Source organism: Fukomys damarensis, unplaced genomic scaffold, assembly GCF_012274545.1.
Source record: "Fukomys damarensis isolate Sample0158 unplaced genomic scaffold, DMR_v1.0_HiC HiC_scaffold_16, whole genome shotgun sequence".
Taxonomy (NCBI): domain Eukaryota; kingdom Metazoa; phylum Chordata; class Mammalia; order Rodentia; family Bathyergidae; genus Fukomys; species Fukomys damarensis.
This window is the reverse complement of record NW_022900928.1, coordinates 29,455,399-29,466,847: the sequence shown is the minus strand read 5'-3', so window position 1 is coordinate 29,466,847 and position 11,449 is coordinate 29,455,399. Positions and strand designations below refer to the sequence as shown.

The following is an 11,449-nucleotide window of genomic DNA, read 5'->3' as shown; positions in this document are numbered from 1 at the left end:
TTTTGTTTTTTTTTTTTTTTTTTTTTGGTACTGGGGATCAAATTCGGGTCCTTGCGCTTGCAAGGCAGGTGGTGGAACCACTGAGTTAAATCCCTGGCCCCATTATGGTTCTTATTAGTTTAGAGCACAAATTCTGGGTCGAGAATGTTTTCAACAATTTTCAAGAACTTTAAAAATGATTAATCTTAATAGTCTACTGAGTTTTCTGTGCAAATGATTGTCATCTACAAATAAGAAGATTGTCTTCCAATTCTTTTTAGTTTTTTTTTGTTGTTGTTGTTGCTTGTCTTATTGTTTAGCCACTGTTCCTAGGGACTGTGTTAAATAGTTGCAGCAATGTCACATTGCTTTTCCCCTTTACATATGATGTTTGCTGTTTATCACACTTAGTCAATTCCTTTCTAGTCTTGTATTCAAGATTTTTATTGAACCTTATTAAAACCTTCAAATACTTTTCTTGAGCCAGTCACGTAGAAAAGTTCAGTTTTTTCATTCTTTAGTGGTGAGTGATGTTTCTGGATTTTTTGATGTCCAGCCATCTTTGATTTCTCTGATGAATCCTAATTGATCATAATATATTTGTTTGTATATAATATTGGATTTGGTTGGTAAATATTTAGGATTTTGCATTTTCTTTTATGTACTTGCCTTGTTCTAGTTTTGATAACAAAATTCTCTTGGCTTTACAAATGAGTTGGATACCTTTCCCTGTTTCTTTTTTGTTCCTTTAATTTTTCTAGAGAAGTTTGTATAATGTAGGTACTATCTGCTCTTGAAACTTTGGTAGTAAAGCCACCAGAGGTTTGGAATGGGTGAAGGTTGCTTTTGATGCTATCCTAATTCCTTGGATTTCTCTTTTCTTTTGTTTCTAAAAGTTTATGCTCTTTATCTTAGCCATTTGAGTGCTTGTCTTTCTGTTTCCAAATTATTTTAACAGTCTTTTCAAAAAGCCATGATTGCTGTACTTGAACTATTTTATTGATTTCTTCTTGATTTGGAGGATTTTATTTTTTTCTGATACTTTAAATGTTTGTGTTGGGGGAGTATTAAGGATCAAACCCAGAGTCTTCATGCTGAGCTACATTCTTGGCCCTTTTTTGTTTATGTATCTATCTTTTTCATTTTTTTCTTTTTTTTTTTTTTGAGTCAGAGTCTGACTAAGTTACTGAGTTGCCCAAGCTGAACTCCAACTCAACAGTTCTCCTGCCCCAGTCTCCAGGGTGCACTACCACACTAGGCTTAGCCCATATTTATGTGTATTCACAGCTATGTTAAAGATGCAATGCTTTCACTTTCTAGCTCTTAGTATTTTGTAATATTCCATTTATTTAATGTAGAATTACTTTTATTTTTAATTTCCAGGCATGAATTTATTTTTTTAACCATTTTATATTTTCAAATGTTACTAAGTGATGTTATTAAGGAGATACCCACAATCTGAGATGTTCTTTCTAGATTTTTTGCATCCTTTAATGCTGATACCAGCTTAATTCTTGTTCCTTCTGGGTGCTCTGCTTTTCTCTATCAAAGTTTTTGTAATTTTTTTTCTTTATTGTTGGGCATTTAACATTTTGTTTCTAGATTGAATTTTTTTATCCAGCCTCTTGACCATTGTATATCTGAGCACTTAATCTTTCATTTTTATCATAAATTTTAAATTTATTTGTAATGCTAGGCATCAAACTAAGGGCATGGTACATGCTAGGCAAGTGCTGTACTGTGGGCTACATTGTCAGCCCCAGGTCTTAATAACATCTTTTAAATTCCGAGAAATCATCAGTTTTCATTTTTTCATGTATTTCTGTTTATTTCTACTTTTCTGGGACTGCTTAGAGATGGACGCTGACACACAATGGTGCTCCATATAAGCTCTCTTCATAGTAATATATACCAAGGATGAGGAGTTCAATCAGTCACTGTCCTATAGCTGTCATTTCCCTGTATTCTGCCTATCGGGGAACCTCAGATAACTTCACAGCAGTTACTCAGCTTGCCATCTTGGAAACTTTGTAGCCTACCAGATAAGGAATGAAGTGCCATGTTGACATTTCCAGTTATCAGAGCTGTCCAGCAGGTACCTTGCTCTCTTCAGCTGTTGCTGGCACTGCTGCTTTCCTGCCACAGAGTAGGCTTGGGGTAGCCTATGATCTAAGCATCATAGAGGGTTGGAGAGAGAGTAAAAGCACAACTATAAAGTTATTCCTCAGTCTAACCCTGTGTGTAAGTTGTCAGTGTATAGACTATTGAGTGCATTCATTTCTCTTCCATGATGGCACTCTGTTGCCTTCTGCTTCCTAGGAATTTCTCACCATTTTTGAATTAGTTTCTGTAATTCAGATCTTGCCTCTTAGGAAGTATCTGCGGGGTTATATTGGAAAGGAAGATGATTTGCATCCTCTTGAATTTGATAAGATGCTTCATAGTGGCTTTTGTGCATTTTATTATCTAGTAAACACCTGTAACCCAAAGTTAGAATGATTTAGCTAGAAAATGTAAATGGTATATTCTTTCCTCTCTAGGATTTATAAGAGCTGAGCATCATTAGAAAATTATTATTCTGATTTTCCCATAACCTATCTGAAAAAAGATTTTATCTATTAAGAATTTATACTCTTGAAGGAATAGAAATTAGCTCAAAATAGGCTTTTTATTTGTAAGTCTAAGATGATATATTAGAGATCTGTTTTCTTTAAAGTTGCTGTTTTGTTTTGTTTTTCTTATTTAGAGTGAAGATGAAATCAGGACCCTGAAACAGAAAAAAAGTAAGTGATAATGTTAATGACTCAACTTCTGAATGCCTTTTAAAAAGGCCTTGATATGGTAAGGACAAATAAATACGTTTTATGTCCAAAAGCTACCTTAAGAATGGATGTAAGAGTGTGGTTGGCTTTGTCCTATGGTCTGGAATTAATCTGTGACTAAAGTCTTAATTTGGCTTGTCTTTGTCAAGTGCTGCTGTGCCACACATTTTGTTATGTGCAGGCCTCAGAAAGGTCACTGCTCCCTTCTACATTCTCTGAGTGTGGTAGGGGTGGCACACTAACAGTGTCCCAGTATAGGAAAAGAAGAGTAACAGCAAGGGTAGGTATTACATCTCTGTCCATCCAGCTTTGGGTACATAAGACCTTGGTAAATGTTTAAGGAATAAAAGCTGTGAGGCACTTGGCACATTGGGCCACAATAGTCTTTTGTAGGTGCTGATACCAGGCTGTGTTACTGAAGGATAAGGGCTAGAAGTTGTTTTTATTCTTGTTGTCAATTATTACTTCTGTTCCTCTTGTGTCTCCTCCTATTGCTGTTGTTATTATTAACATAACCTTTTATTGATGCTAAATCATTCTAACTGCTTTAAAATATTAATTCATTTAATTTTTTATAATAGCTTTTGATATCTAGTTCTTTTATGAATGAGGAGAAGAAAGAAGGGAAAGGTACTCTATACAAAGGTAGAATGTCATGAAACAGGGTGCTCGATAGGGGAAACTATCCTCATTTTGATGTTGGAGTTTCTGATAGCCAGTGATGCCTAGAAAGTAAACTCAGAGGGAACCGCAGCAGACTTGCAGGACTATGGGCTGTTGGCAGTCAGAACAGTTGAAGGGTTTGTAAGTACAGTGGTGCCTCAGTTCAGGAGCTCAGTTCTCTCCACAATTCTGGTCACAAACAACTGGACAAAAATTGAATCAAATTTCCCCATAAGGTCAACATTGAACCTAACTATTGAATTGATTTAATTCTTGTCCAACTCAGTTTGCAACCAGAATAATGGAATGACTCATATTCAAATGAAACTCCCTGGGAAATTTTGTAGGGCTCAGCTCATTACCACTGTAATGACATGAACCTCAGGTCCATTTTACATAGAGCTCTTTATTAGAATAAGAAGCATAACACTGCAGTCATGAAGGCCAGGGAACTTGTAAATGGATCGATGGCCTACACATAGAAGGATGTCCAAAAGGAGGGGGATTGGTTTTTCATTTTGTGTGCTTTGTTCTGTAGTGAGCAATCTTTTTGAAAAAAACAAAGCAGTATAATTAGTACTTATTAATTGGAAGTGGAAAAGTAATGGAGGACAAAGGGAAGATAGGAAGGAGAGAGTAAGACTGTCAGGCAGCATCCAAGATAACCTCTTGCTTTGTAGAAGTTTCAGTCCATAGTCAGCTGGCTCCAAGGTAGGGAAGCATGATGGAGGTGACTTGCTTATGGCATAGCAGTGAAGCAGAGTGAGATCAAGGGAAGTGGAAGGGAGATACCCTTCTAGGCCACAACCCCAGTGACTCACTTCCTCCAAGTGTCACCTTTCAATGTCAGTTTTAGATTAACTCATGAGTAGATTAGTCCACTGATTATCACGCCCCCATGATCAAGTCACCTCCCCACAACTCCACCTATGAGTACATGAGGCCTTGGGGAACATCTAGTTAATAAAACCATAACACCCAGTTAATACTATATTGATTTGGTGGCCCTCTCTAATTTTATTTTAAGAATTAGGTTCTAACTGATTTTTTAATTTAGATTCTTTTCCTGTAGCCACCACTGATCTATATACTGAACAGGACATTTAATCTGTAGAGCCTCACTTTTCCCATCCAATACGAAAAGAGTAGGCAAAAATTTCTAATAATCACCCTAAATATTGCATGAATCTATGTTATATTGGTTTCTGTGTCTATATAAAAGTGTGTAGGCTTTGGAGCCAGACAAGCTTAGACTTGATTTCACTTCTGTCTTTCTAATTGAGTTTGTATCCTTGGGCAAGTTATTTACTGTCCTCATTTGCCAAGTGGATTGATATCGTATGCCTGAAAATGTCAAGCACAGTGTCTTCAGTAAATCTTACTTCTCTTCACCTTTGTTTTCTGAGGGCAGGGACTATCTGTCATTGTTCTGAATAATATATGAAATACCTTGCTAGATTATTAAAAAATTGTTCCTACTTTATTTAGATGTGGGATAAAAATATGGTTACAGTGTTTGTTTCTCCCATTAGTATCTTTATTTTAATTTCTATATCCTACTCTGTGGTCATTAGATGCCCTGTGAATGGTGAATGAGTGTGGATTTTAAATATTTAGCATTCAAAAAAATAACTGTTTTTGTTTTGTGCAGTTCCTCATTAGTCTGTTTATAAAATTAACTCTTTATGTTTTTCAGTTGATGAAACTTCTGAACAGGAACAGAAACATAAAGAAACAAACAATAACAATGCTCAGAATCCCAGTGCTGAAGTGCAGGGGGATGAGCAGGATGAAGACATTTTACCTTTAACCCTGGAAGAGAAGGAAAACAAAGAATACTTAAAGTCTCTATTTGAAATTTTGATTCTTATGGGAAAACAAAACATACCTCTAGATGGGCATGAGACTGACGAAATCCCAGAAGGTCTCTTTACGCCTGATAACTTTCAAGCTTTGTTGGAATGCCGGATAAATTCTGGCGAAGAGGTTCTGAGAAAGCGCTTTGAGACCACAGCTGTTAACACCTTGTTCTGTTCAAAAACACAGCAGAAACAGATGCTGGAGATCTGTGAGAGCTGTATTAGGGAAGAAACCCTCAGGGAAGTGAGAGACTCACACTTCTTTTCCATCATCACTGATGATGTGGTGGACATAGCAGGAGAAGAGCACTTGCCTGTCTTGGTGAGGTTTGTTGATGAATCTCATAACCTGAGAGAGGAATTTGTGGGCTTTCTGCCTTATGAAGCTGATGCAGAAATTTTGGCTGTGAAATTTCACACTACAATAACTGAGAAGTGGGGACTAAATATGGAGTATTGTCGTGGCCAGGCTTATATTGTATCCAGTGGATTTTCTTCTAAAATGAAAGTTGTTGCTTCTAGACTTCTAGAGAAGTATCCTCAAGCTATCTACACACTCTGCTCTTCCTGTGCCTTAAACATGTGGTTGGCAAAATCAGTGCCTGTGGTGGGGGTATCAGTTGCGTTGGGAACAATTGAGGAAGTTTGTTCTTTTTTCCATCGATCACCACAACTACTTTTAGAACTTGACAATGTAATTTCTGTTCTTTTCCAGAACAGTGAAGAAAGGGGTAAAGAATTGAAGGAAATATGTCATTCTCAGTGGACAGGCAGGCATGATGCTTTTGAGGTTTTAGTGGACCTGTTACAAGCACTTGTTTTATGTTTAGATGGTATAAATAGTGACACAAATATTAGGTGGAATAACTGTATAGCTGGCCGAGCATTTGTACTCTGTAGTGCAGTAACAGATTTTGATTTTATTGTTACCATTGTTGTTCTTAAAAATGTCTTATCTTTTACAAGGGCCTTTGGGAAAAATCTCCAGGGACAAACTTCTGATGTCTTCTTTGCAGCCAGTAGCTTGACTGCTGTACTACACTCACTGAATGAAGTGATGGAAAATATTGAAGTTTATCATGAGTTTTGGTTTGAGGAAGCCACAAATTTGGCAACCAAACTTGATATTCAAATGAAACTCCCTGGAAAATTTCGTAGGGCTTACAGAGGTGTGACTTACCCAATCCTGACACACTCTCAGCTGAACTTCATTGTTGGAGAATCAAATGGAAACACAGAGGGAAAGACATAGAGCTTCCATCCACCATTTATGAAGCCCTCCATCTGCCTGACATCAAGTTTTTTCCTAATGTGTATGCCTTACTGAAAGTCCTGTGTATTCTTCCTGTGATGAAAGTTGAGAATGAGCGCTATGAAAATGGACGACTGACACACTCTCAGCTGAACTTCATTGTTGGAGAATCAAATGGAAACACAGAGGGAAAGACATAGAGCTTCCATCCACCATTTATGAAGCCCTCCATCTGCCTGACATCAAGTTTTTTCCTAATGTGTATGCCTTACTGAAAGTCCTGTGTATTCTTCCTGTGATGAAAGTTGAGAATGAGCGCTATGAAAATGGACGAAAGCGTCTCAAAGCATACTTGAGGAACACTTTGACAGACCAAAGGTCAAGTAACTTGGCTTTGCTTAACATAAATTTTGATATAAAACATGATCTGGACTTAATGGTGGACACATATATCAAACTATATACAACCAAATCAGAGCTTCCTACAGATAATTCAGAAACTGTTGAAAATACCTAAGAGACTTCTAAAGTGGGCTTTTTCTTATATTTGATATTTGAAAGAAAAGCTATAAGGGGTGTATTTAGGCCATCTAATCACTGAATATGCTATCCTATAGGCCTATCATTGAATATATTAGCCATTGATAATCTCCATATTTAAATGGCCCCGCTGAACTCTCATGCACTGAGACCTGTCCGTTCTTCCAGAAGATAACATTGTAAGTGCCACTCTTCACTTTGGTGTGACCTCTGCTGGTGGCACTATGGAATTATTTTAATTAAGTCATTTTAGATGACACACTGTCATTGTCTATCCGCTTTCAAGTATTGAGTTGTCAGTTTTTGCAGAAATGAATTTTGAGGTAGTGTGGAAGAAAGGAATGAGTCTTATAAAATGTTATGGTGAAGGCCATCATTGTCCTGTGATTAGTAGGAGTTTTAAGTGTGTTATTAAAAGTCTGTTGGACAGTTAAGGGAATTTCTAAAGAGAAGTTTATCAGCTCACCAGATTTCAATGTAGATTTTGTCTTTATTAAATGAACTTAAAGGAAGAGGCTACAGTTAAAGCTTGAATGGAAAAGCTTACCATTATTCCACATCTGATTATTGCTGTTTACATTCCTTTGTGGAGCCTTCATCTTCATAAGATTCTTAGCAGGTAAATATTGAACACTTCTGCTTCATCATCGAGGCAGAATCAGAGGCCATCCATACAGGCAACTGACTTGTCTGTTTTCTTCTATCTTTTTCCATGACTTTTACCTACTGCCTCGTCTTGATTTATAAGCAAAACCCGAAAACCTACAAAATGAATGTTTTGTGGTTTATCTAGAAATAATATAGAAAATATTGCTGTTATTTTTGGTGAAGAAAATTTTGTATAGTTTATTTCAGTCTAAATAAAATGTGAATTTTGTTTAAAGTTCAAGTACATTTATTTTTAGTGGAGTCAAAGCATTCTAACTGAATACTCTTAAATTTTTATTTAGTAATCAGCTTTACAATTTTCTTAATTCAAGATGACTTGTGGAGATTTTGGCTTTTATTTCTTTTGGTATGTGGTTTACTACTTGAGGTATAGGAAAAGATTTTAATTAAGACTAAGAAATTGCTAAATGCATGACTTAACTGGTTTTTAAAATAATACATATTGTACTGTGTGGCTTGTGGTATAATTTTTCAGGGTTTACGTTATTGCTGGTTAAAAGGTAAATGAATTAATTCAGAGCTGCCATTAGATTATTTTGTGTTGGAGTATCACTTGAGCTTCAGAAAGCAGAGGGTACATTTGCTGGAGCCCTGGGTCTTAATGATGGCGTACAGTGCACTGCTCTGCCATTGGCAAGTCCAGTGAATATATCAATTCAGAACACATTACCGATGGAGAATTTTTTAAAAAAGGTAACAGAAGCTTCTGTCCTTGGCAGAAACAACTGATCAAGTTCATGGTGGCAGTATAATAGTGATTGACACAGAGCTGGTCCATTGGTACTTTATCCAGTAGTTAGGGCCACTTGAAAATGGTGTGTACATAGCAGATTATTTAGCCTCAGTCAATTTCAGCTGTTTAACCTACCTTAAGGTTGTACTATGAGGGTTAGATAATTTGTCATCAATAACCTTTTGCTTCTTTAATAATACTCCCAAACTTACTGGCTCAAAGAAACATTTTATCATTTCTCTCAGTTTATTTGGTTGGGTAGGTGATTCTTTTGTTAGTCTCACTTGAGTTTTCTGCATTTGGCTGGCAGATTGGCTGGGAGTGTGGGTAGCTTGGATTCTTTATCTTGGGTTTGTGTCATGGTGATCCTAGAGTACCATGAAGTCAAAGAGAATGCCTTCAAGACCTGAGCCTAAGAACTCCCCAGAACGTCACTTTACCATAGTCTTGTCAAAGCAAGTTTCTTGGCCAGCCTGGATTCAGGAGATTAAGAAATAGACTCTTTGATGAAAGAGTGTAAAATATGACCTTGTGTTCAGTCCATCACAATCAGGTGCCCAAAAACATTTATTCAGCAGGTATTAGTTCAGCCTTTAAGGTGCCCATCATTTGTATTTATAACTGTGTATATTGTCTAGTTTGGGAATCTGTTGAAAGCTTAAATGCTCTTAATTTGTTAAAAGGCATTTTTGCAACCTGATCCTTGATAATTTCAGTGGTAGTCTAAGATGAAACAGAGATTGTCTTTTGTAAGATTAGATGGTTGGAAACTTGTAGTTATACTGACTATTCATTGTTCACAAGCATTAATTGAATGCTTGCTATTTGCCAGGCATCTCAACTAAGTGTTGGCAATTCTAAATGTACTTTTTGCCTCAAAAGAGCATACAGCTAAGAATTGGCTCATAGATTTCATCAAAATCAAAGGAAAAAAAAAAGTGTCTATGAAAGACTTGTGCAGTTAAATAAAAGAAAAAAAATGTACTGTAGCACATCTAAACAGTTTGCAAAATGTAATTAAAGGAATTGAAGGCTAGTGTAGGCAAAGGATATGATGTATGTAAAATAAATGAGAACAAAACCTTTAATCACCATTTTATGTAATTTTCAGTTAATTCTTAGGATAACTAGTGGGATAAATAAATTAAGTCGAACCCTTCTCTGGAGGCCAGCTCTTCTCTAGTAACTTAGCTGGATGTGATTTATTTTTGTTTCATTTTACAGCAGTCGCTTTTTAAGTGCTATTTAAAATGAGTAATTCATAAAACAGGAAAATTATACTTGCAGCATTTGTTAATATTTTTATGATATTTTAGAAAGTTTACAGAGCACCTTGATTATTCAAGTTCTCAGAAAAACTCATGCAGGTATTACCCCATTTTTCAGCTAAGAAATCAAGTTCACAGAGGTAAATGAATTGCCTCAAATTATATAGTTAATAAATGCCAGAGCCAGGTACTTCAATACAGGGCTTCAATCTTAAAATTGATTGTGAAAGCTGCTTCATTCTTAAGGTTTGTAAAAGAAATATTTGCTTTGGGAATTAACCTCTTTTATATTCTTGCTTTATCCATTGCCAGCTTTCAGCACAGCATCTAAAATGTACTCATTATACTTGACATGAGTTCCTTGCAAAAAAAAACACAAAACCTTGGACCCTGAAACTTTACAAACTGTGTGTAGAAATGCCACCTTTGTGTGGCTGCCAAGACACTACCACAAAGGACTATAGGTCCAGGTTCCTTTATTTCATGAGTTGGTGCAGCTGTCTTCTTGACATGATCAAATGTTCCTCTGCAGCCAGCTTTTGGTAGCCTGAAAAAGCAAAGTGATTTTTAGTACAGATTAACATAAAAATATCTGCTAGCTCAGTTTCAGGAAACAATTACGAGCTTAGAAACAACAATAAATGTGTCTATATGTTGCCTTTCGTGGTAGTGGGTTTCTGTACTTTTTTTTTAATGTCCTTTATTTCTTGCCAGCGATGCTATATAAATAGAACACACTACCTGCCACTGTATTTGGTTCCATAAATTATTTGGACAGAGTGAACAACATACTTCAAAACTAAGTAGAGGTAGTAAATCTGCCCCTTTTTAATGAGCTTAAATTTACAGTAGTAGTTTTAAACATCTGGAAGTTTAAACCCTTAATTCATTCCAAATGTTTAACAAGGATATACTGCAAAAGAGGATATTGTAATTGCAGGATCAAGAAAACTATTGACTCAATGTGAGGCGTTTCTATTTTGCTGAATATACATTAATCACGTAAAACTTAAGCTGACAGTTCAAAAAGAGGAGATCCAAATATCCATGTTGGCATATTTATATGAACAACTTTTAACAGTATAGTTACGAAAGAGTAAAGTTTACTGTTAGTATCTAGGATGTAGTGAGATAGGGCTGTTTTTCTGTGATCTGTATTCCCTTTTTACAGATGTAAGGAGGTTTTTAAAAGTTATTAAAATCAGAGTTAGAAGAGTCAGAACGACTTCTAAATTGTGATTTTGATTAATGCATCTTGTAATCCAAGAATCTGATTTCCAGCAAGCTACTAGCTTAAGACTAAGCATATATGAAATACACACTTTGCAAGTCTCTGCTGGATACCTGGAGGTGGGGGGTTTTGTTTTTCTTTACTGCAGATCAGGATGCGAAGCAGGAGTACTGTCTACAGAAACAGCTGTTAAGAGTGCTTAGTTGTACAAGGTATGTGGTGAAGCACTTCACCTGTCCTGTCTCATTTGAGCCTCTTTATCCCTAAGAATAAGAGACTCATTACCATTTTCAGGTGAACATGTAAGAATCAGAAGGTCACAGCTTTCACACTAGTCAAAGATGGAATCAGGATTCCAACGTGATGTAAAGATTCACAAATCAAATGTGTTGTCTTTTGCATTTGCTTTTCATTTCAATTTCATAGATGTGGA

At 36.2% G+C, this 11,449-nt stretch overlaps 1 protein-coding gene across 1 annotated transcript in view; it reads left to right on the top strand.

The window, feature by feature from the left end:
• Thap12 (THAP domain containing 12) overlaps window positions 1-7,940 on the top strand; it is a gene marked incomplete at its 5' end in the record, with an annotated part of 21,087 nt that extends 13,147 nt beyond the window's left edge. The window contains 4 exon segments of the mRNA XM_033763933.1: window positions 2,726-2,762; window positions 5,161-6,492; window positions 6,525-6,701; window positions 6,704-7,940. Of these exon segments, the coding sequence (XP_033619824.1) occupies window positions 2,726-2,762; window positions 5,161-6,492; window positions 6,525-6,701; window positions 6,704-7,092 (1,935 nt within the window).
• Window positions 7,941-11,449: the final 3,509 nt, after the last annotated feature.